The following is a 26,882-nucleotide window of genomic DNA, read 5'->3' on the forward strand; positions in this document are numbered from 1 at the left end:
CATCTGTTTGCAACAAGGCACTAAAGTCATCTGCAAAAAATGTGGCAAAGCAATTCACTTTTTTGTCTGTAATACAAAATGTTATCTTTTGGGGCAAATCCAACACGAACACATTACTAAGTACCACTCTCCATATTGTGTTCTTGTAATCGTTAAGGACTGGGGAGTTTTTCAGGATAGAAAATAAACCGAATGGAGCTGAGCACAGGTAAAATCCTAGGGGAAAACATTGTTCAGTCTGCTTTCCACCAGACACTGGAAGATGAATCCACCTTTCAGCAGCACAATAACCTAAACACAAGGCCAAATCTACAATGGAGTTCCTGAGTGTCAGAGTTAGTTTTGACTTAAATCTGCTAGAAAATCTATGGCAAGACCTGAAAATGGTTGTCTAGTCAACAACCAATTTGACAGAGCTTGAAGAATTTTGAAAAGAATAATGAGCAAATGTTGCACAAGCTATTAGCTATTAAAGCTATTGTGGATCAGACTTACCCAGAAAGACTCACAGCTGTAATCGCTGCCAAAGGAGATTCTTTTTATTAGATTTTTTATTAATTTTTTTGTTGTTGTTGAATTTTTACCCCTTTTTCTCCCCAATTTCGTGGTATCCAATTTCTGACTCCACTCCATATCCTTTTCCTGCTCTCTTTCTGAAAATAAATAAATGACTTACTCTCTTTTGCGCTTTAATTCATTTCAGTTGCTTTCCATTTTCTCTCCTGTCATCCGCATGACTGGGTTTACAATGGAGATTAATTGTTTTTCGTTTTAGAAGGACAGTGCAGCATTGAAGGTGTCCCCACTGATACAAACTTTGCAGTTTCTTAGTCCCTCCTCCCCTTTTCCCCATTAAGCAGTCTAATGTGGGTCATAAAATGATTGGGTGCCTTCAATAGATTTTTGAAGGGGAAAACCTATGTATGGAAATGGTGTAGTGGTGGTATATTGTGATCTGTTTACAAAACAAACCCTTGTAGTAAGAATGGTAGAATGGTAATGATTAGTAAGCTCCTCTAATGGCTGGTTGGCATAATGGGCTGTTTTGTCACCGAAAGCCAAATGTCACCGCCTCTGTCACATACTGTATTAGGATGTATGAACCATATGCATGTAGAAGTAGTGCATCCACCACCGGATGAGTCTATGCATCGAATGAGCTGTCTGTGCAACAAAATAATAATTCACATGGTATGTCCAAAGAAAGGTGAAAAAAGGAAAGGCAGGAAAGGTGGAAATAGAAATGTGATTTCTCTGGTGGTGTTTTCCTCCACTGGCTCAGGAGGGCAGGGCTGGTTACTTGGCTTGTGCTTCATAGGCCAGGCTGTTACCACATCACTGGCTTTCATAAGAGAGAGATTATTTTAAAGGTGCCCTCAGCTCTCAATGTTTTTTTTTTCTCTAGTCGCTTCTTCCTACCCACAATGCATTGCTGCTCATCCTTAAGTTACAGCTGATCAGGGAGTTAAGAGAAAGGACAGACGCTTGCAGTGGTTGCAGTAGGCTTGTGTTATGGATGCTGTGTGGAGGGAGGCAGGAGGTACATATGCAGGAGCTCACACACATACACAGACACACATGTACACACACCCCTGGGGACAGCAGACCAAGGGAGTGCAGTTGTCGTTCTCAGATACTGCTGACAGTAGGGATCCCTCCCTCTATTCCATTCCTCCTTCAGTTCCTCCCTCCCTTTCAGTGTCACTCTCTTTCTACTGCTCTCTCTCTACCTCTCTTGCTCTAATTGTCTCTGGCTGATTCTCTTTTGCTCACAATTAGTCCACAGTCACACTGTTCCATAAATACGAGGGCTAATTAGTGTGTGTGTGTGTGTGTATAAATACTGAGGCTCTGACTGTGTGTGCGTGTGGGCTGTCGGATCAGGTTGCGTAGGTGTTGTGTAGCCTCAGGATTGAGACACACACACAGGCTGCTCCTGCATTCTATGTTATTTCCAATAATAGGCTACTTTGTTTTAGTGTGATTGCTATGCGATCAGTACAATTCATAATCAATTCACAATTCATAGTCATATCAATAGCACCTGTCATTATAGCATAGAGAAGGCATACATTCATAATATATGTCTGCCTAACCTTAAATAAATATTGTCCCTTTTCTTCCATATTCTCTCCACATTCCATACTCCTTTATTTTCCTTATAGACCGCCTACTGTCAAGTAAATATTTGTCTTTATGTTCCTCTTCTATATCATCCATACCCCATATTTTCCATTTACAGGGAAATGCTGTGTGCTTTTTAGTTTAGTTTGCATCTGATTGCTTTTTGACTATACTATAATCTAGGCTTTGCAGTGTCTTTGGATGCATCCCAAATGACACTCTATGCCCTATATAGTGCACTAGCTTTGACCAGAGCCCTATGGGCCCTGGTAAAAAGAAATGGACTATATAGGGCATAGGGTGCCATTTGGGATGCAACCCAAAGACACTTCTATGCCTAGATTACTAGCGTAGTATATAGTGCACTATTCACAGTGTACAAAACATTAAGGAACACCTTCCTAATATTAAGCTGTACCCCTTTTTGCCCTCAGAACAGCCTCAATTCGATAGGACATATTGGGAGAGAGTAGCTCCGTTTTGTACCGACAAGATTGTGGTTATATGAAGAAACCGATAGATTAATATATATCCAAGTAACCAGGAGAGAGTGAGCGGTCCGTTACAGTGGCTTGCAAAAGTCAAATCACATTTTATTTGTCACATACACATGGTTAGCGGATGTTAATGCGAGTGTAGCGAAATGCTTGTGCTTCTAGTTCCGACAATGCAGTAATAACCAACGAGTAATCTAACCTAACAATTTCACAACTACCTTATACACACAAGTGGAAATGGATGAAGAATATGTACATAAAGATATATGAATGAGTGATGTTTAACAGTCTGATGGCCTTGAGATAGAAGCTGTTTTTCAGTCTCTCGGTCCCTGCTTTGATGCACCTGTACTGACCTCACCTTCTGGATGATAGCGGGGTGAACAGGCAATGGCTCGGGTGGTTGATGTCTTTGATGATCTTTATGGCCTTCCTGTGACATCGGGTGGTGTAGGTGTCCTGGAGGGCAGGTAGTTTGCCCCCGGTGATGCGTTGTGCCTCACGACCCACTGGAGAGCCTTACGGTTGTGGGTGGAGCAGTTGCCGTACCAGGCGGTGATACAGCCCGACAGGATGCTCTCGATTGTGCATCTGTTTGAGTGCTCTTGGTGACGAGCCACATTTCTTCAGCCTCCTGAGGTTGAAGAGGCGCTGCTGCGCCTTCTTCACCACGCTGTCTGTGTGGGTGGACCAATTCAGTTTTGTATTCAACCCCTTGGCATTTTTCCTATTTTGTTGCCTTACAACCTGGAATTAAAAAGGATTTTTCTGGGTCTTTATATCATTTGATTAAACACCCAGATGATTGAAGATGAAAAATATGTTTTTATTGTCAAACAAACAAGGAATAAGACAAACTGAAAACTTGAGTATGCATAACTATTCTATTCACCCCCCAAAGTCAATACTTTGTAGAGACACATTTTGCAACAATTACAGCTGCAAGTCTCTTGGGGTATTTCTCTATAAGGTTGGCACATCTAGCCACTGAGATTTATGCCTATTCTTCAAGGCAAAACTGTTCCAGCTGGATGGGTTCCACTGGTGTACAGCAATCTTTAAGTCACACCACAGATTCTAAATTGGATTGAGGTCTAGGCTTTGACTAGGCCATTCCAAGACATTTAAATGTTTCCCATTAAACCACTCAAGTGTTGCTTTAGTAGTATGCTTAGGGTTATTGTCCTGATGGAAGGTGAACCTCCGTCCCAGTCTCAAATCTCCTGAAGACTGAAACAGGTTTCCCTCAAGAATTTCCCTGTATTTAGTGCCATCCATCATTCCTTAAATTCTGACAAGTTTCCCAGTCCCTGCCAGTGAAAACATCCACACAGCATGATGCTGCCACCACCATGCTTCACTGTGGGGATGGTGGGGTGTTGAGTTTGCGACAGACATAGCATTTCCATTGATTGACAAAAAGCTACATTTCAGTCTCATTCTTCCATATATTTGGGGAGTCTCCCACCTGCCTTTTGCTTATTTTTTTCTTTAAGCAATGGCTTTTTTTCTTGACACTCTTCCGTAAATCCCAGTTCTATGGAATGTACGGCATAAAGTGGTCCTATGGACAGATACTCCAATCTCCACTGTGGAGCTTTGCAGCTCTTCAGGGTTATCTTTGGTCTCTTTGTTGCCTCTCTGATTAATGCCCACCTTTCTATTTTTTAATAATGGATTTAATGGTGCTCTGTGGGATGTTCAAAGTTTCTGGTATTTTTTTTATAGCTCAACCCTGCTCTGTACTTCTCCACAACTTTGTCCCTGACCTGTTTGGAGAGCTCCTTGGTCAGAATAGGTGTGTGTGTGTATATATATATATATATATATATATATATATATATATATATATATATATATACTGAGATCATGTGACACTTAGATTGCACACAGATGTACTTTATTTAACTAGTTATGTGACCTCTGAAGGTAATTGGTTGCACCAGATCTTTTTAGGGGCTTCATAGCAAAGGGGGTGAATACATACAGTGCCTTGCGAAAGTATTCGGCCCCCTTGAACTTTGCGACCTTTTGCCACATTTCAGGCTTCAAACAAAGATATAAAACTGTATTTTTTTGTGAAGAATCAACAACAAGTGGGACACAATCATGAAGTGGAACGACATTTATTGGATGTTTACAACTTTTTGAACAAATCAAAAACTGAAAAATTGGGCGTGCAAAATTATTCAGCCCCCTTAAGTTAATACTTTGTAGCGCCACCTTTTGCTGCGATCACAGCTGTAAGTCGCTTGGGGTATGTCTCTATCAGTTTTGCACATCGAGAGACTGACATTTTTTCCCATTCCTCCTTGCAAAACAGCTCGAGCTCAGTGAGGTTGGATGGAGAGCATTTGTGAACAGCAGTTTTCAGTTCTTTCCACAGATTCTCGATTGGATTCAGGTCTGGACTTTGACTTGGGCATTCTAACACCTGGATATGTTTATTTTTGAACCATTCCATTGTAGATTTTGCTTTATGTTTTGGATCATTGTCTTGTTGGAAAACAAATCTCCGTCCCAGTCTCAGGTCTTTGCAGACTCCATCAGGTTTTCTTCCAGAATGGTCCTGTATTTGGCTCCATCCATCTTCCCATCAATTTTAACCATCTTCCCTGTCCCTGCTGAAGAAAAGCAGGCCCAAACCATGATGCTGCCACCACCATGTTTGACAGTGGGGATGGTGTGTTCAGGGTGATGAGCTGTGTTGCTTTTACGCCAAACATAACGTTTTGCATTGTTGGCAAAAAGTTCAATTTTGGTTTCATCTGACCAGAGCACCTTCTTCCACATGTTTGGTGTGTCTCCCAGGTGGCTTGTGACAAACTTTAAACAACACTTTTTATGGATATCTTTAAGAAATGGCTTTCTTCTTGCCACTCTTCCATAAAGGCCAGATTTGTGCAATATACGACTGATTGTTGTCCTATGGACAGAGTCTCCCACCTCAGCTGTAGATCTCTGCAGTTCATCCAGAGTGATCATGGGCCTCTTGGCTGCATCTCTGATCAGTCTTCTCCTTGTATGAGCTGAAAGTTTAGAGGGACGGTCAGGTCTTGGTAGATTTGCAGTGGTCTGATACTCCTTCCATTTCAATATTATCGCTTGCACAGTGCTCCTTGGGATGTTTAAAGCTTGGGAAATCTTTTTGTATCCAAATCCGGCTTTAAACTTCTTCACAACAGTATCTCGGACCTGCCTGGTGTGTTCCTTGTTCTTCATGATGCTCTCTGCGCTTTTAACGGAGCTCTGAGACTATCACAGTGCAGGTGCATTTATACGGAGACTTGATTACACACAGGTGGATTGTATTTATCATCATTAGTCATTTAGGTCAACATTGGATCATTCAGAGATCCTCACTGAACTTCTGGAGAGAGTTTGCTGCACTGAAAGTAAAGGGGCTGAATAATTTTGCACGCCCAATCTTTCAGTTTTTGATTTGTTAAAAAAGTTTGAAATATCCAATAAATGTCGTTCCACTTCATGATTGTGTCCCACTTGTTGTTGATTCTTCACAAAAAAATACAGTTGTATATCTTTGTTTGAAGCCTGAAATGTGGCAAAAGGTTGCAAAGTTCAAGGGGGCTGAATACTTTCGCAAGGCACTGTATACAAAGAACTTTAATCCATTACTCAACAATATGAAAGCAAATCTAATTCAAATGGAAAAATCTTCCCATAAATCTTACAGGTAGAATAAAACTTTTTTTCTTTTTTTCTCGGTGCTACCAATTACCCCACCGAAGAAATAATTTAAAAAAGTATACTCGGTCATATAACTTTTTTTATATGGGCGAATAAAATTCAGAGAATAAAAAGGAAAGTTTTACATCTTCCTAATTCTTAGGGTGGTTTTAACTCGCTACCCAAGGCTTTTACTTATAGCATATAGTTAAATGCACTGAGGACCAATGGGTACATATTGAAGATGCTCATCCCCAGCATTGAAGGTCCCCAAGAACAGAGTGGCCTCCATCATTCTTAAATGGAAGAAGTTTAGAACCTTCCAGAAGGACAACCATCTCTGCAGCACACTCCACCAATCATGCCTTTATGCTAGAGTGGCCAGACAGAGGCCACTTCTCAGTAAAAGGCACACGATAACCCTCTTGGAGTTTGCCAAGAGGCAAATAAAGGACTCGCAGACCATGAGATACAAGATTCTCTGGTCTGATGAAACCAAGATTGAACTCGTTGGCCTGAATGCCAAGCGTCACGTCTGGAGGAAACCTGGCACCCTCCCTACAGTGAAGCATGGTGGTGGCAGCATCATGCTGTGAGGATGTTTTCAGTGGCAGGGACTGGGAGATCAGTCAGAATCGATGGAAAGATGAACGGAGCAAAGTACAGAGAGATCCTTGATGAAAAATGTTGTAGCGTCATACCCAATAAGTATTTTTACTGTAATCGCTGTTAAAGGGGCTTCAACAAAGTACTGAGTAAAAGGGTCTGAATACTTATGTAAATGTGATATTTCAGTTTTTTTAATACATTTGCAAAAATTATTGCTTTATCATTATGGGGTACTGTGTATAGTTTTCTTATGATAAAAACAACATTTGAATCCATTTTAGAATAAGGCTGTAATGTAAAAAAAAAATGTGGAAAAAGCCAAGAGAAAGATTCTAATTCATGTTCTAAAAACCCAACAGACCTGAATACTCTCTTAATGTATGTATTTTGAATGTAACCTTTATATACCTAGGCAAGTCAGTTAAGAACAAATTCTTATTTTACAATGACGGCCTACTCCGGCCAAACCTTCCCCTAACCCTGACGACGCTGGGCCAATTGTGCACCGCCCTATGGAACTCCTGATCACGGTCGGTTGTGATACAGCCCGGGATCGAACCAGGGTCTGTAGTGATGCCTCTAGCGCTGAGATGCAGTGCCTTAGACCACTGAGCCACTTTCGAGCATTATACGTGGATGGGTTGCATCCACTACATTGCCCAATCCATATGTTTTATGAATCTGGTGCAGGAGGGTGGTTTAGGGCTGTAAATCACTGTGACAGGGATGTGGGGAGATGGAGGCTCCATAGAGTAATAAACTGATTTTTCTCCTCCACACAGGCACTCTGGAACACTGTCTTTTTGCTGTCCTCCCTTTGCCCTTCCATCTCACAACACACACATTCACTTGTATACTAATGTGCATTCACGTACATATACACTCTCACACGCGTGCTACACACACACACACACACACACACACACACACACACACACACACACACACACTCACTCACTCAGTGGATGGTGTTCTAAATAGCTTCTGTTCTCTGTCCTCAGGCTATCCTGCAGGTTATCCTCAGGCTCCTACCTACACACCCAACCTCTACCAGACTGGCAGCCCAGGCTATCCCCAAGGTAAGAACACACATGTACACATGAACATGCACGGAAACACACATCCGCGGAAACAAACATCCACGCAAGCACACACAGACATGCTTGCAAGCACACACAGACATGCACATACAGTGCCTTGCGATAATAATTTTGCACGCCCAATTTTTCAGTTTTTGACTTGTTTAAAAAGTTTGAAATATCCAATAAATGTCGTTCCACTTCATGATTGTGTCCCACTTGTTGTTGATTCTTCACAAAAAAATAGTTTTATATCTTTATGTTTGAAGCCTGAAATGTGGCAAAAGGTCGCAAAGTTCAAGGGGGGCGAATACTTTCGCAAGGCACTGTATGCACAGACAAGCCTGTTTTATCAAACTAGAAATCCACTCTATCTCCGCAGGTAAGAATATACACACATGTAATAGAACACACACTACATGAATCAGATTGCTGGTGCATGCTATTCAAAGGTAAGAACACCTGCATGCACAGTTCTTGAGTGCATCACTCACAGCACTCCCGCAGAACGCCAGAAGGTCTCAATCCACATATTCACAGTATTCATGGAATGGGATCTAGACATTGTCATGTGTCTAATCTTGGCACCTACTCAGAACGTGGAAGGAAAAGGTGAATTTGCCCCTAGACACTGATCTTGGATCAGTTTGGCATTTTCCCCACTAATGGTTAAGATTAGGTGAGGGGATGCTGATCCAAGACCTGTACCTATGGGAAACTTCACCCCAGAGCCTTCACAATGCCTTGAGTACTCTTATGTAGAGCTGCTAAAGAGGCTTTGTTCATATTGCATCCACACAGTGCTCTAGAAAGTTCTGTTCAGATTCCCGAAGTGTGTGTGTGTGTGTGCGCGCTGTGTGTTAAGTCATAGGGAATATATGTTGGCCATGGCCACAAAAAAGATTGTTAATAAGATAATTCCTAATTTATTTTCTGTTTTATTTGGATAAACGATTTTCAGATGTAGGCCTTAGTATGGTTGTTGGTTAAGTTTGCCCTTTGTTGTTAGATGATGGCTTGAGATGTTTGTCACTTAGTGAAACTGAAATAACCTGGGGTTGAATTGGCTTTTTATTATCATAAATACTGTAATACTATTTATCATTGAGATGGCTAGAAGCAGGTCTCTCTATCACCTCCTTGTGTTAGCTAGTACACATGAATATAGTTCCAATGTAATGCATCTCTCAACCCCTGTGCATGGAAAGGGAAGGGTTAGGTAGATACAAGGGTTGGGGTCAATTCCTTTTAAATTCAGTAAGTACATTTCAATTCAAATTTCATCCATGGTTCTCTATGAGAAAAAATTGTACCTGAAATTTCAGTTTACTTCCTGAATTGTCTGAACTGAGATGGAATTAACCCTAGCTGTGGTAGCTAGTAGTTTGTGTCGTGGTTGGTGGTGATCCATATTTGTTATGTGTAGTGGTTTTACTGCATTTCTCCTGAAGCTCCAGTGGGTTTGATGGGCTTCAAAGAGTGTAGTGAAATAGGTCAGTGAGAGCTGTGACAGCTGTGCCATGTTGTCGTCGACAGTGCAGCACTGCCTTTACTGGGATGGGTCATGTTTACTAGGCATGAAACACAAGAAAATACATCCAAAACTAAGCCCAAGTGTGTGTGTTGATTGTGTGAAACGTTATGTATTCTACTGTATATGTGTACTCTCTGTGTGTGCACACTTTGTGTATGTACTCTATTTCTGTGTGTGTGTGTGTGTGTGTGTGTAAAGTGCCTAGTGAAAGTCTAGTCTTCACATTTTGCTGCCTTAAAATGTAATCTAAAAATGTATTTGAAAATGTTTTCCTTCCAATGTACACAACGTACTCCACATTTCAAAGTTAAATATAAATTATACAACATTTTCCTAATTAATACAAATTATAAAACAAAGATGTATTGATTGTGTATGTCTTCACACCCCAGAGTTAATACTTGGTGGTAGCACCTTTGGCAGCCATTACAGCTGTGAATCATTTTGAATATGGTTCAACAAACTTTGCAAAACTCTTAGGTCAACATATATCCATTGTTTTTGTCAAAATTGCTCAAGCTCAGTAAATTTGGTTGGGAGTCATTGATTCACAGCAACATTCAAATTATCTCTGATTTTCAAACAGGTTAAAGTCAGGACTGAGACTGGACCATTGAGGAACACTCGACACCATTCTGGTGTGACTTTGGCGTAAACATTTGTAATTTTCCCGCTGAAAAATCCCAGGGTTAGGTATTCCGAAGACTGAGGCAGGTTTTCCTCTAACTTTTTATCTGGGGTTTACTCCTTTCATATTTATTTTGATCCTAACAAACTCCCCAGTTTCCTTCCAATGACAAACATACCAATAACATGATGCTGCCACTAAAATACCAGAAAATATTTTATTTTATTTTTTTCACTTTGAAAATGTAGAGTAAGTTCTATAGATTGGTAGGAAAATTATAATTTGTTACATTTAAAAATAACAATAATTTCAAGGCAGAAAAATGTTAAGACTGCAAGGGGTGTGTAGACTTTCTCTAGTGACTGTATGTGTACTGTTTACTCTGTGTGTATTCTCTATGTGAGTGTTTGTGTGAGTTCATTTGCATGTGGTGTGTGTTCTATTACTATCTATCCATGTCTGTCTTCTGTGTCTCTGTGTTCTATTGTATGTGTGTGTGTGTGTGTGTGTGTAATCTCTCTGTGTCTGTGTCTGGGACAGTGCTGCTGGTGAAGCAGGGCTGGCCCCAGGCCTCCGGTGCTGCAGGGGCCCTAGAGGGCTCCTATGACCTGGCCATGGACGCGGGCTCAGAGGGCCGCCAGTACCAGGCCTCAGCCGCAGCTTTCAGTAAATATGACCCTATGTACTCTACACACTCACACACAAACACAGATCCTATATGTATGCACACAGACATACACACACATTTGTACGCACACACAGATGTATGTACACACATGTTGCACACGCTGGCATGGCTAGGGTACATTCAATGCTGGACTGGGTTTTTGAGCTGTTGGGAAATGGGTTAGGAAAAGGTTTGGAGTAGGACAGGCCGTAGAAAGATGTGAGGTAGTGAGTGAAATCACAGGGGCAAGTGACATCTTAGGGGAAGGGGCTGTGTGTTGGCATCATGCTTGGTTTTGTGCTGTGCTGTATCATATAACACGCATGCTGGCTACTGCAGCAAACGTTCTTCTCATATAGGAAAACAATGTTTCAGTTGGATAGGTAATGTGTGTTTCAGTCATGAAAGGGATTTGGTGGTGTCCTATCACCCACCAGAACGGACAGTTATGTGTGTGTGCGTGCCTGTGGGTGTTTTTACGTGTTATTTGTTTTGGTTAACATTCTGTGTGTAGTTAGTCATCGCTAAGTTGTCTAACGTGAAATGTTCACCATTGCAGTTGACTACCGACTGATAAATATACAAATTACCGTGCGTCACAATAACTACTAATTATTATTTGTAGATCAGTCGGTCACAATTTACCAAAACTGCATCACGTCTGCTGCAATGTCGAACAAACCCAGTAGGTTGAGGTTTATTGTAATGAGTCTTGTCCTGGGGGAAGAACTGAGGAATTTCCTCTTAGAAAGGCCAGCTGCAAAGTCAACATTTGATATATTGTTAAAAATTCATGAAAGCAAAAATAATGTTTTTTAATTTAAGGTTAGGGTTAGGCATTAGGTTTAGCAGTGTGATTTGGGTTAGGTTTAAAGTCAGATTTTGTGGCTTTGCCAGCTAGTGACCACTCTGCAGAGCTGTTTTCTGAACAAGATTCATGATGAAAAACACTTTGGGCATTCATACCGCTGGTTCTGCTTCAAGTCTATGGAAACCATAGACTAAGATAGACAATGCATCATTATATCTGTCCCATTATGGCGTCTGTGACAGCATGGGCAGCACGCCATTGAGACCTTTTTTATTTTACTGCTATGCGTTGGCAAACAAACTGAAAGGGTGCACACTGCCATCCAGAGTCTGTTGTTTGAACAAGTATAAAGCCAAGGTTGGCAATTTACTTGTCACCTGTAGTTATGGAGTATAATTCATTGGCTGATGCCTCAGGGGGACCTGGATGGAATTATGTGATCCTTCCTTAAAACTTCTTAGGGCTGAAATCCCGTTAACGGGATCGATATGACAACAGCCAGTGAAAGTGCAGGGCGCCAAATTCAAAACAACAGAAATCTCATAATTAAATTAAAACATACAAGTATCTTATACCGTTTTAAAGGTAATCTTGTTGTTAATCCCACCACAGTGTCCGATTTCAAATAGGCTTTACAGCGAAAGCACCACAAACGATTGTTAGGTCAGAGCCAAGCCACAGAAAAACAGCCATTTTTTCCAGCCAAAGAGAGGAGTCACAAAACGCACAAATGGAGATAAAATGTATCACTAACCGTTTATAATCTTCATCAGATGACACTCCTAGGACTTCATGTTACACAATACATGTATGTTTTGTTTGATAAAGTTCATATTTATCTAAAAAAAATCTGAGTTTACATTGGCGCGTTACGTTCAGTAGTTCCAAAAACATCCGGTGATTTGGCAGAGAGCCACATCAATTTACAGAAATACTCATCATAAATGTTGCTGAAAATACAAGTGTTATACATGGAATTAGAGATATACTTCTTAATGCAACCGCTGTGTCAGATTTCAAAAAAGCTTTACGGAAACAGCAAACCGTGCAATAATCTGAGAACGGCGCTCATAAAACAAATAAATATATCCTCCATGTTGGAGTCAACAGAAATCAGAAATAACATTATAAATATTCACTTACCTTTGATGATCTTCATCAGAATGCACTCCCAGGAATCCCAGTTCCACAATAAATGTTTGATTTGTTCGATAGTGTCCATCATTTATGTCCAAATAGCTTCTTTTGTTAGGGTGTTTAGTGCACAAATCCAAACGCGCATTCAGATCCAGCCGAACGTCGGACGAAAAGTTATATTACAGGTCGTAGAAACATTTCAAACTAAGTATAGAATCTATCTTTATGATGTTTTTATCATAAGTCTTCAATAACGCTCCAACCGGAGAATTCCTATGTCTGTAGAAAAGCAAAGGAACGCAGCTCCCTCTCATGTGAAATGTGCGTGACCAGCGTGTGGCTCTCTGCCAGACCTCTGACTCATTCCCCTCTCATTCGGCCTCAATTCACAGTAGAAGCCTCAAACAAGTTTCTAAAGACTGTTGACATCTAGTGGAAGCCTTAGGATGTACAACAACCAATATCCCACTATCTTTAATAGGGGCTTGAGTTGAAAACCTACAAGCCTCAGATTTCCCACTTCCTGTTTGGATTTTTTCTCAGGTTTTTGCCTGCCATATGAGTTCTGGTTATACTCACAGACATCATTCAAACAGTTTTAGAAACTTCAGTGTTTTCTATCCAATACTACTAATAATAAGCATATATTAGCAACTGGGACTGAGGAGCAGACAGTTTACTCTGGGCACCTTATTCATCCAAGCTACTCAATACTGCCCCCAGCCATAAGAAGTTAACCCATAGGAAGTCCCAGCCAGTTGACTACTTCAAAATCGTGAAAGTACTCAGTGGCTCTGCCCATGCTAAAACAGGCTTTTGGGCTCGAGTCCTATATCTACCTCTGTGGTAGAAACTCAGCAGAAAGTGTTCATGGGTAGTGTAGTTCTGCATGACCAACTCCATGGTCCAGCGACTAGATAACCTCATACACTTATATGCATGGTTGACATCATTTACATGTCTTGAGCCCTCATCATTTTGTATCATTGAAAGGGGTTAATGGTAGAAGATGAGTAGTCACCTTGTATCTCCAAGTTAGGCCTAGATAAGCTTTCACTACAAATGGACTAATTCATTTATATGTATATTGTATAATGATATATTTTATATATTTTTGCCAAAGGTAACTGACAAAATAATGGAAACGCTTGAGTAAATGAGGGATTCAAAGTATATTGAAAGCAGGTGCTTCCACACAGGTGTGGTTCCTGAGTTAATTAAGCAATTAACATGCCATCATGCTTAGGGTCATGGTAGACCATTATTTTGTCTACCATGGCTATGACCCCAAGGGTTGACAATGCCCCCATCCACAGGTCACGGGGTGGTAACTGAATGGTTTGATGAGCATGAAAAATATGTAAGCCATATACCATGGCCGGCACAGTCACCAGATCTCAACCCTGTAAAGCTTAGAGAGGATCTCATGTCAAATGCTGTTGAAGTAATGGGCTACAGGTTCACCTGCCTCACCTAAAGCCCGTTCTGGTGGGAAGCTGCTACAGACCACCAAGTGTTAACAGTTAGTATCTGGATAATATGTGTGAAAGGCTTGATAATAAATGTGATATTCACAGAGGTATATTTTCTGGGTGATCTAAATATTGACTGGCTGCTCACTCAAGAAAAAGCTTCAAACTGTAACCATGCCTGCAACCTGGTTCAGGTTATCGATCAGTCAACCTACCATGGCATTTACAAACAGAACAGGAATAAAATCATCCACATGTATTGATCACATCTTCACTAATGCTGCATAAATCTGCTCTAAAGCAGTATCCAAATCCTTTGGATTTAGTGATCATTATATAGTAGCCATATCTAGGAAAACCAAAGTTTCAAAGGCTGGGCCTAATATAGTGTATAAGAGGTCATATAATAAGTGTTGTAGTGATTCCTACGTGGAAGATCTGTGGTGTGTAACGAGGGGCAACCAGACGCTGCAGTTGACACATTAACGAAATAAATAGCTTATTCCAGTTACTAATAAGCATGCGCCTATTAAGGCAATTACTGTAAAAACTGTTAAAACCCTGTAGATTGATGAGGAATTGAAACATTGTATGGTTGATTGATGAGGGAAAAGGAATGGCAAATAAGTCTAGGTGCACAGCCGATTAGCTAACATGCTGTAAATTGAGAAATCATGTGACTAAACAAAAATAAGAAGAAACTACTATGAAACAAAGATGCATGATAAGAAGAATGATAGTTAAAAAGCTTAAATTACATTTTGGCCAAAAGTACAAACTCTGCTTCATCATTCATTGAATCAGATGGCTCATTTATCACAAAACTCACTGATATTGCCAACTACTCTAAAGATGTTTTTCATTGGCAAGGTTAAAATCCTTAGGCATGACATGCCAATAACAAACCCTTAACTTTTTCCACATTTTGTTTTGTTACAGCCTTATTCTAAAACTAATTCAATGTTTTTTTCCCCATCAATCTACACACAATATCCCATAATGACAAACCAAAAACGTTTTTTTACGTTTTTTTTGCAAATGTATTTATAATGATATTTTTCACATTTACATAAGTATTTAGACCGTTTACTCAGTACTTTGTTGAAGCACCTTTGGCTGTGATTCAAGCCTTGAGTCTTCTTGTGTATGACATTTGGGCAAGTTCTACCATTCTTCTCTGCAGATCCTCTCAAGTTCTATCAGGGTGGATGGGGAGTGTTGCTGCACAGCTATTTTCAGATCTCTCCAGAGATGTCAGTTTGGGTTCAAGTCCGGGCTCTGGCTGGGCCACTCAAGGACATTCAGAGACTTGTCCCGAAGCCACTCTTGCATTGTCTTGACTTTGTGCTTAGGGTTGTTGTCCTGTTGGAAGGTGAACCTTCACCCCAGTCTGATATCCTGAGTGCTCTCAAGCAGGTTTTCATCAAGGATCTCTCTGTACTTTGCTCCGTTTATCTTTCCCTCAGCCTGACTAGTCTCCCAGTCCCTGCCACTGAAAAACATCCCCACAGCATGATGCTGCCACCACAATTCTTCACTGTAGGGATGGTGCCAGGTTTCCTCCAGACTTGACGCTTGGCATTCAGGCCAAAGAGTTCAATCTTGGTTTCATCAGACCAGAGAATCTTGTTTCTCAAGGTCTGAGAGTCCTTTAGGTGCATTTTGGCAAACTCCAAGAGGGCTGTCATGTGCCTGTTACTGAGGAGTGGCTTCCGTCTGGCCACTCTACCATAAAGGCCTGATTGGTGGAGTGCTGCAGAGATGGTTGTCCTTCTGGAAGTTTCTGACCTCTCCACAGAAGAACTCCAGAGCTTTATCAGAGTGACCATCGACTTCTTGGTCACCTCCCTGACCAAGGCCCTTCTCCCCAATTTCTCAGTTTGTCCCGGCAGCCAGCTCTAGGAAGAGTCTTAGTGGTTCCAAACTTCTTCCATTTAAGAATGATGATGGCCACTGTGTTCTCGGGGACCTTCAATGCTGCAGACATTTGTTGGTACCCGTCCCCAGATCTGTGCCTTAACAAAATCCTGTCTCGAAGATCAATGGGCAATTCTTTCGACCTCATGGCTTGGTGTTTGCTCTGACATGCACGGTCAACTTTGGAACCTTACATAGACAGGTGTGTGCCTTTCCAGATCATGTCCAATCAATAGAATTTAACACAGGTGGATTCCAATCAAGTTGTTGAAACATCTCAAGCATTATCGATGGAAACAGGATGCACCTAAGCTCAATTTCGAGTCTCAGCAATGGGTCTGAATGCTTATGTAAATAAGGTATTTGTTTATTTTTTAAAATAAATTTGCAAAATGTTTTAACCTGTTTTCGTTTTCGTTTTGTTATTATGTGTAGATTGAGATTTAAAAACAAAGCTGTAACGTAACAAAATGTGGAAAAATGGAAGGGGTCTGAATACTTTTCGAATGCGTTGTACACATCCATTCATAACTGACCGAGTTATGAAAGACGGGCATTGTCATTTTTAATTCTGTAAACTAAGTGTCGAAGAGGTGAGTTTTTGTTGTTGTCTATCAACAATAACAGGCCACCTGGGTCTGACAACTTGGTTGGAAAATGACTGAGGATGATAGCGGACGATATCGCCACTCTTATGTAGCAAAATTTCAAATTGTGATTTTATTTTACATTGAATTAAAGTAGAGACTCAGAGCTAGAAAATTATATATCATACACTGCATTTGAGGAACAATGGGGAAAGTAATTCTGCTTTGAAAGTTGATCAACCCTATTAAAAAAAAAGGCCCTTGAATGTTTTGGTACACCTACTGGCGAGTTGTGCATGTTGTTACACGTGGTCTGCTACTGCAAGGACGGTCAGCTGTCCGTCCTGTCTCCTTGTAGCTCTGTCTTAGGCGTCTCACAGTACGGACATTGCAATTTATTGCCCTGGCCACATCTGCAGTCCTCATGCCTCCTTGTAGCATGCCTAAGTCACGTTCACGTAGATGAGCAGGGACCCTGGGCATCTTTCTTTTGGTGTTTTTCAGAGTCAGTAGAAAGGACTCTTTAGTGTCCTAAGTTTTCATAACTGTGACTTTAATTGCCTACCGTCTGTAAGCTGTTAGTGTCTTAACGATCGTTCCACAGGTGCATGTTCATGGTTCATTGAACAATCATGGGAAACCGTGTTTAAACCCTTTACAATGAAGATCTGTGAAGTTTTGTGATTTTTACGAATTATCTTTGAAAGACAGGGTCCTGAAGATGTCCTGAGTTTAGTTAGGTAAGTTAGCTTCTGAAACAGATTGTTGTTTTGCTATGTTTTTGTGGAAGAACATTGTTTTCACCCATGAGCTTTTTATGACCAGCACTGTAGGTGCGCAAGACAACTTTTACCAGCATCATAGCGTACGTATTGATGAATAGTTGTGATAATTGAAATACGAGTGGTAGTGTAATCAATGTGTAATAACTACGTAAAAATTGTATGAACGCATTAAATTATTATGTGACGTGCAGTCATATTCAGGTCCTGATTGGTCAACAAGCTTATTTGACACGCAAAGACCCAAACAGCGTTCCATAGTATGAGAAATCCTGGTTGAAAATGAAACGACTGAACAAATGAACAACGAAACAGCACAGCAAGTAAGTGAAAGAAATAGGTTTGATTATGTTTTACTGGTAATGGGGACATACGTAAATGCCAACAAAATAACTTTTTGGTGTGTGTGTAACCTTTATTTAACAAGGCAAGTCAGTTAAGAACAAATTATTATTTACAAATGACGGCCTACCTTGGCCAAACCCGGACGACGCTGGGCCAATTGTGCACCGCCCCTATGGGACTCCCAATAACAGCCGGATGTGATACAGCCTGGATTCGAACCGGTGACCGTAGTGACGCCTCTTGCACTGAGATGTAGTGTCTTAGACCGCTGTGTATGTGTGTGTGTTTCTATTTAACTGTACTAGATTGCTTAAATGGCTGCTAAAATTAAAAAATATATTTTATTGGTATTGTGTTTATTTGGTAAGGAAAATATTGGATATCGGTATCAACCAATAATGTCATAGCGGTGCATCACTAGCTTGGACCAGGTTAGTTTGTTGTTGATGTGGATGCCAAGGAACTTGAAGCTCTCAACCTGCTCCACTGGTAGGCTCGTGTCACTGGCCAGCTCTCGGCTGTGCTTCCCTTTGTAGTCTGTATTAGGGCGAGGGAGAGCTTTGCATGCGTCTCTGTGTGTGGAGTAAAGTTGATCTAGAGTTTTTTTCCCCTATTGTTGCACTTTTAACATTCTGTTAGAAATGAGGTAAAAACTGATTTTAAATATCCCAGCATTAAAATTCCCCGGCTTCTAGGAGCGCCGCCTCTGGATGAGCATTTTCCTGTTTGCTTATGGTGGAATACAGCTCATTGAGTGCGGTTTTAGTGCCAGCTTCGGTCTGTGGTGGTATGTAGACAGCTACGAAAAATACTCTATCTACCTAGAGAGTTTATCTGTATCTCATGATAAGCTGTAGACCACACTACCTCAGACGAGCAAAACCTCAAGACTTTCTTAGATATCGTACACAAGCTGTTGTTTACAAATATGCACAGGCCCCTGCCCCGTGTCTTACCAGAGGCTGCTGTTCTATCCTGCCAATAGTGTATAACCAGCCAGTTGTTTGTTATTGATGTCGGCTTTCAGCCACGACTCTGTGAAACATAAGATATTACGGTTTTTAATGTCCCGCTGGTAGGATATACGTGCTTTCAGTTCGTCCCATTTATTTTCCAGCGATTGAACGTTAGCTAACAGTACAAGGCACCACAATCTCTTTCCACGAAATCTCAGTTTTTCTCCAGCGAATGTCGGGGATGAGGGCCTGTTTGGGTGTTTGGAGTATATCCTTCCCGTCCGACTCATTCAAGAAAAATTATTAGTCCAATTCGAGGTGAGTAAATTGCTGTTCTGATGTTCAGAAGCTCTTTTCGGTCATAAGAGACGGTAGCAGCAACATCATGTACAAAATAAGTTACAGGTGGTGGGTTTGGCCTTCGAAAGAACAATGCATATGCAGAAAATACCTTAACCTCTCTGGGATATGTGAAAGCAAACAATGCTATTATCTGAGGATAGCACCTCCATAAACAAAGAGAGGAACCATTAATCAAACCCTGCAGGCGTGACACAAAACGCAGAAAAAAAATATAATTCATGCCTTACCTTTGACGAGCTTCTTTTGTTGGCACTCCAATATGTCCCATAAACATCACAAATGGTCCTTTTGTTCGATTAATTCTGTCGATATATATCCAAAATGTCCATTTATTTGGCGCGTTTGATCCAGAAAAACACAGGTTCCAACTTGTGCAACGTGACTACAAAATATCTCAAAAGTTACCTGTAAACTTTGCCAAAACATTTCAAACTACTTTTGTAATACAACTTTAGGTATTTTTTTAAACGTAAATAATCGATAAAATTGAAGACGGGATGATCTGTGTTCAATACAGGAAGAAAACAAACTGTAGCATGCTTTCTGGTCACGCACCTCTAACAGTACACTTCAAGTGACCCTCGTTCAAGATGGCCGTACTTCTTCATTACATAAAGGAATAACCTCAACCAATTTATAAAGACTGTTGACATCCAGTGGAAGTGATAGGAACTGCAAATCTGGAAATCTGGATTCCCAATGAAAACTCATTGAAAAGAGAGTGACCTCCCAAATATATATCTGAATGGTTTGTCCTCGGGGTTTCGCCTGCTAAATAAGTTCTGTTATACTCACAGACATGATTCAAACAGTTTTAGAAACTTCAGAATGTTTTCTATCCAAATATACTAATACTATGCATATCTTATCTTCTGGGGATGAGTAGCGGGCAGTTGAATTTGGGCATGCATTTCGTCTGGACGTGAAAATACTGCCCCCTGTCACCAAGAAGTTAACTATCTTGTGTCTAGCTCTTTTAATAAACATAGGATAGGCCTAAATTCCATTCTCTCTCCATTCGATAGGCTATTTATATGATTTTGGGCAAGGCTACTCTACACTTCAGCGTTTTATGCATCCATGGCTTCCTCCAGATCAAACAATGAATGAATCTAACGGAGTTCCATGTCCTAAAGTTGCCACTTTAAAAATAAAAAAATAATTAGTCAGTCTATAGACAGGTTAGCTGAGAACATCACGGAAACGATTTGCAAGCATCAATGGGACAGAAGGCCGTGTGTAGCTAGCAGATAGCTAGCAACAATGACAAACTGCCATGTGGGGAATTTAAAGTGGCTCGTTTCATCTTGTTCTTAATAGCATGAATTGTTTTGAGTTGTTTTCACTGATGTCATGTCTATGCTAATATGGCTCAAATTAGATATCCAACAACTGTAATGAAGTATTTGAGAATCAGGTGCTCATTGTGCAACTTAATTTGATTTAAATAAAGGTTGGAGACCATATATTTTACATGTTGTCAATCTAAGCCAGCCCTGTCTGTTTTGCCCCGTAGTTGCGCACACATTGGATTTGTTGCTAAACAACCAACCCGTCTACAGGCCTAGGCATAGTATAAGGAATGCGCTGAGAGTCAGGAAGCAAGTTCAGGGCGTGAGTGTTTTTAATAAATTAACAAACCATGAAACACAAACAACGCACCGCCATGAAACAGAGTCAATAACACCTGAGGAAAGAACCAAGGGTAGTGACAGATATAGGGAAGATAATCAAAGAGATGGAGTCTAGGTGAGTGTCACGAGGCGCTGGTGCGCTAGACGATGGTGACAGGTATGCGGGATAATCAGCAGCCTAATGAACTAGAGGCTGGAGAGGGAGTATATGTGACACATTGGCTATTCTCAATCACAGATTTCTGAGAGATCAAGAGATTGAACAAACAATACTAAGAGAGGAGGCAAATAGTCATTACTATCCAGTTCTGAAGACAGTAGACTTTGCTTCTATCCAGCCCATGATTTATAACTTAACTCACTAAAGTAAAACAGCGTGTTTCTCATCAGTTGACTGTCACTTTTCTCCATAATGTGCGTGCCACACAGATGCAGTGTCACGTGTGCTCCCTCCCCGGCCTCTAGGTCACCAGGCTGCTCATTATGGTGCACCATCGTTACGCGCACCTGCGCATCATCAGACTCACCTGGACTCCATCACTTCCTTGATTACCTGCCCTCTATATGCCACTACCTTTGGTTCCTTCCCCAGGCATTATTGTTACTGTTTCGTGTCTGTGCGTTATTCGTGTTTTGTTTATTGATTAAATCACTCACTCCCTGAACTTGCTTCCCGACTCTCAGCGCACATCGTTACATGCAGACAGACGCACACAAACTTGTTTCATGCTGAAGCTCCACCAGAAAGGCACTTATAGTAGTCTCTGTCCAGGGTTCCAAAAACATTATCTCTCATGATTCGTACAGTTGTAGCATGTGTTTTTGCGCTATAGCCCAATGTTTTTTTTTTTAGCTGCATTTTATTTATAAAATATATATATGTATATGTGTGTGTATGATTATGTTGGCCAATAGAGGGCATTACCATCATATATCACAATGTTTTGTGAGTATGTAATCACAAAACAAAAAAAGTTGCCCAACCAGCGCTTTGGAGCAGGCAGAATGTTTTCGTGTTATTTAGTCAGTGAGACGTGTGCTCTCACTGTTCTGCTCCTTCAATGAGACACTGAATCTCAAGAGAATGACAAATGATCTGAAAACTGAAACTAGGTCTCTCACCCCATCTTTTCTTCCCCTCTGTCTTTCTGCCCCTCGCTTTCTCTTTCTGCACCCCCCCCCCCCCCCCCTCTGCTTTCTCTCACATCTAGGATACACTGCTGGGACACCCTACAAGGTGCCCCCTGGCCAGTCCAATGGGGCGCCCCCTCCGTACTCCCCATCCCCTAACCCCTACCAGACGGCCATGTACCCAATCAGAAGTGCCTATCCCCAACAGAACCTCTACGCTCAGGTAAGGATCTGACATGGGCTCTATTCATTGGGGTTGGTTGTCTGTTAATATCGCCTATCTGCCTCTATAAGACGTGATTGATTTACTCCCTGTACTTGTTTTTGGATTGTTAGTAGACTGCTAGCTTGCTGAGTAAAATGATCTGTGCTATAAAAGTAAGATAGGCCAATTCTCCCTTTGTTCCTTTTCTCTCACTTCTTTCTCTTCCTCCCTATCCTCTCTCTCTCTGGCCCACCCTCTCGCTCCTTTATTGTATTATCTTCCTCTCTCTCTCCCCTCGCTCCCTATCTCAGATCAATTCAAGATGCTTTATTGCCATGACATACATTCTTCAATATTGAATATTGCCACGGCAATATTCCAAAAACCACTTCTATCTTCTCTTCTCTTTCTCTCAGGGTGCGTACTACACACAGCCGATGTATGCGGCTCAGCCTCACGTTATCCACCACACAACAGTGGTGCAGCCCAACAGCATCCCCTCCACCCTCTACCCTGCCCCCGTCCAACAACCCCGCTCCAACGGCCATATGGCCATGGGCATGGTAGCCGGCACAACCATGGCCATGTCTGCTGGTAAGAAGTCAACACTCAACTACTAGGGTTGCAAAATTCCCAGATTTTCCAGAATATTTGTGGAATCAGGAGGTAATAACTAGGAAATACTACAACGAAGAATTCTGTAAAAACCTGGGAATTTTGGGAAAGGTACTTGAATTTTCAACTCTACAAACAACTCAAAAAAATTGTTCACACTATAATTTGCAGTCATGTTTCTGTTTGGGGTGAAGGCTCTGTGTTTATAACAACTTTATAACAGTACTCGGCAACCAGCGTGTTTCCTTAATGATAACTGTCTGTCCATTGTTACCATGGTGACCTCTGTATGTCTGATTGACCCTCTCTGCCCAGGTACTCTGCTGACCACGCCTCAGCATGCCACTCAGCACATCGGTGGGCATCCGGTCACCCTGCCAACGTACCGGCCCCAGGGGACGCCTGGGTATAGCTATGTGCCTCCTCACTGGTAGACCCCACTGGACCCCATTCATGTAAGTTTCTGTTCCTATAACCCAATGTTATCCCAGTCTATGGTTAGGAGAGTTAAGGGTCGATGCTTTGATGCGTAAGTGCATAGATTTTGTATACATTTTTTATTATGATAACTCTAATTTTGAGTAATTGTTACATTTGCTTTTGGAAAATGATTTGCAAGACAAATGTGATATTTTCTTTGAAAATTACATGTACTGTGTGTAGTGTATATATACAGTGGGGCAAAAAAGTATTTAGTCAGCCGCCAATTGTGCAAGTTCTCCCACTTAAAAAGATGAGAGAGGCCTGTAATTTTCATCACAGGTACACTTCAACTATGACATCACATTGTAGGATTTTTTATGAATTTATTTGCAAATTATGGTGGAAAATAAGTATTTGGTCACCTACAAACAAGCAAGATTCCTGGCTCTCACAGACCTGTAACTTCTTCTTTAAGAGGCTCCTCTGTCCTCCACTTGTTACCTGTATTAATGGCACCTGTTTGAACTTGTTATCAGTATAAAAGACACCTGTCCACAACCTCAAATAGTCACACTCCAAACTCCACTATGGCCAAGACCAAAGAGCTGTCAAAGGACACCAGAAACAAAATGGTAGACCTGCACCAGGCTGGGAAGACTGAATCTGCAATAGGTAAGCAGCTTGGTTTGAAGAAATCAACTGTGAGAGCAATTATTAGGAAATGGAAGACATACAAGACCACTGATAATCTCCCTCGATCTGGGGCTCCACGCAAGATCTCACCCCGTGGGGTCAAAATGATCACAAGAACGGTGAGCAAAAATCCCAGAACCACACGGGGGGACCTAGTGAATGACCTGCAGAGAGCTGGGACCAAAGTAACAAAGCCTACCATCAGTAATACAGTACGCCGCCAGTGACACAAATCCTGCAGTGCCAGACGTGTCCCCCTGCTTAAGCCAGTACATGTCCAGGCCCGTCTGAAGTTTGCTAGAGAGCATTTGGATGATCCAGAAGAAGATTGGGAGAATGTCATATGGTCAGATGAAACCAAAATATAACTTTTTGGTAAAAACTCAACTCGTCGTGTTTGGAGGACAAAGAATGCTGAGTTGCATCCAAAGAACACCATACCTACTGTGAAACATGGGGATGGAAACATCATGCTTTGGGGCTGTTTTTCTGCAAAGGGACCAGGACGACTGATCCGTGTAAAGGAAAGAATGAATGGGGCCATGTATCGTGAGATTTTGAGTGAAAACCTCCTTCCATCAGCAAGGGCATTGAAGATGAAACTTGGCTGGGTCTTTCAGCATGACAATGATCCCAAACACACCGCCCGGGCAACGAAGGAGTGGCTTCGTAAGAAGCATTTCAAGGTCCTGGAGTTGCCTAGCCAGTCTCCAGATCTCAACCCCATAGAAAATCTTTGGAGGGAGTTGAAAGTCCGTGCTGCCCAGCAACAGCCCCAAAACATCACTGCTCTAGAGGAGATCTGCATGGAGGAATGGGCCAAAATACCAGCAACAGTGTGTGAAAACCTTGTGAAGACTTACAGAAAACGTTTGACCTCTGTCATTGCCAACAAAGGGTATATAACAAAGTATTGAGATCAACTTTTGTTATTGACCAAATACTTATTTTCCACCATAATTTGCAAATAAATTCATTAAAAATCCTACAATGTGATTATCTGTTTTTTTAAATTAATTTGTCTGTCATAGTTGAAGTTTACCTATGATGAAAATTACAGGCCTCATCTTTTTAAGTGGGAGAACTTGCACAATTGGTGGCTGACTAAATACTTTTTTGCCCCACTGTACATACAGTGCCTTGCGAAAGTATTCGGCCCCCTTGAACTTTGCGACCTTTTGCCACATTTCAGGCTTCAAACATAAAGATATAAAACTGTATTTTTTTGTGAAGAATCAACAACAAGTGGGACACAATCATGAAGTGGAACGACATTTATTGGATATTTCAAACTTTTTAAACAAGTCAAAAACTGAAAAATTGGGCGTGCAAAATTATTCAGCCCCCTTAAGTTAATACTTTGTAGCGCCACCTTTTGCTGCGATTACAGCTGTAAGTCGCTTGGGGTATGTCTCTATCAGTTTTGCACATCGAGAGACTGAAACATTTTCCCTTTCCTCCTTGCAAAACAGCTCGAGCTCAGTGAGGTTGGATGGAGAGCATTTGTGAACAGCAGTTTTCAGTTCTTTCCACAGATTCTCGATTGGATTCAGGTCTGGACTTTGACTTGGCCATTCTAACACCTGGATATGTTTATTTTTGAACCATTCCATTGTAGATTTTGCTTTATGTTTTGGATCATTGTCTTGTTGGAAGACAAATCTCCGTCCCAGTCTCAGGTCTTTTGCAGACTCCATCAGGTTTTCTTCCAGAATGGTCCTGTATTTGGCTCCATCCATCTTCCCATCAATTTTAACCATCTTCCCTGTCCCTGCTGAAGAAAAGCAGGCCCAAACCATGATGCTGCCACCACCATGTTTGACAGTGGGGATGGTGTGTTCAGCTGTGTTGCTTTTACGCCAAACATAACGTTTTGCATTGTTGCCAAAAAGTTCCATTTTGGTTTCATCTGACCAGAGCACCTTCTTCCACATGTTTGGTGTGTCTCCCAGGTGGCTTGTGGCAAACTTTAAACAACACTTTTTATGGATAACTTTAAGAAATGGCTTTCTTCTTGCCACTCTTCCATAAAGGCCAGATTTGTGCAATATACGACTGATTGTTGTCCTATGGACAGAGTCTCCCACCTCAGCTGTAGATCTCTGCAGTTCATCCAGAGTGATCATGGGCCTCTTGGCTGCATCTCTGATCAGTCTTCTCCTTGTATGAGCTGAAAGTTTAGAGGGACGGCCAGGTCTTGGTAGATTTGCAGTGGTCTGATACAGCACTTTGAGATGTCAGCTGATGTACGAAGGGCTATATAAATAAATTTGATTTGATACTCCTTCCATTTCAATATTATCGCTTGCACAGTGCTCCTTGGGATGTTTAAAGCTTGGGAAATCTTTTTGTATCCAAATCCGGCTTTAAACTTCTTCACAACAGTGTCTCGGACCTGCCTGGTGTGTTCCTTGTTCTTCATGATGCTCTCTGCGCTTTTAACGGACCTCTGAGACTATCACAGTGCAGGTGCATTTATACGGAGACTTGATTACACACAGGTGGATTGTATTTATCATCATTAGTCATTTAGGTCAACATTGGATCATTCAGAGATCCTCACTGAACTTCTGGAGAGAGTTTGCTGCACTGAAAGTAAAGGGGCTGAATAATTTTGCACGCCCAATTTTTCAGTTTTTGATTTGTTAAAAAAGTTTGAAATATCCAATAAATGTTGTTCCACTTCATGATTGTGTCCCACTTGTTGTTGATTCTTCACAAAAAAATACAGTTTTATATCTTTATGTTTGAAGCCTGAAATGTGGCAAAAGGTTGCAAAGTTCAAGGGGGCCGAATACTTTCGCAAGGCACTGTATATCACATATATCACATTTACATAACTGTTCAGACCCTTTTCTCAGTACTTTGTTGAAGCCTCGAGTCTTCTTGGGTATGACTTTACAAGCTTGGCACACCTGTTCTTCTCTGCAGATCCTCTCAAGTTATGTCAGGTTGGATGGGTAGAACCCTGCATAGCCATTTTCAG

General features: G+C 41.3%; 1 protein-coding gene across 4 annotated transcripts in view; it reads left to right on the forward strand.

Moving 5' to 3' along the window:
- LOC110537663 (protein FAM168A) overlaps positions 1 to 26,882 on the forward strand; it is a 63,829-nt gene that overhangs the window by 29,743 nt on the left and 7,204 nt on the right. For 2 of the 4 annotated variants that reach the window (XM_021623875.3, XM_021623874.3), the window contains 5 exons: positions 7,919 to 7,996; positions 10,699 to 10,824; positions 22,041 to 22,183; positions 22,582 to 22,759; positions 23,096 to 23,235. In XM_021623875.3, the coding sequence (XP_021479550.1) occupies positions 7,919 to 7,996; positions 10,699 to 10,824; positions 22,041 to 22,183; positions 22,582 to 22,759; positions 23,096 to 23,214 (644 nt within the window). In that variant the 3' untranslated portion in view covers positions 23,215 to 23,235. The remainder of the gene's footprint in view (positions 1 to 7,918; positions 7,997 to 10,698; positions 10,825 to 22,040; positions 22,184 to 22,581; positions 22,760 to 23,095; positions 23,236 to 26,882) is intronic. The other 2 variants (XM_090192562.1, XM_021623876.3) reach the window with 1 other exon arrangement.

This window comes from Oncorhynchus mykiss, chromosome 12, assembly GCF_057628025.1.
Source record: "Oncorhynchus mykiss isolate SJ-2025 chromosome 12, ASM5762802v1, whole genome shotgun sequence".
Lineage (NCBI taxonomy): Eukaryota > Metazoa > Chordata > Actinopteri > Salmoniformes > Salmonidae > Oncorhynchus > Oncorhynchus mykiss.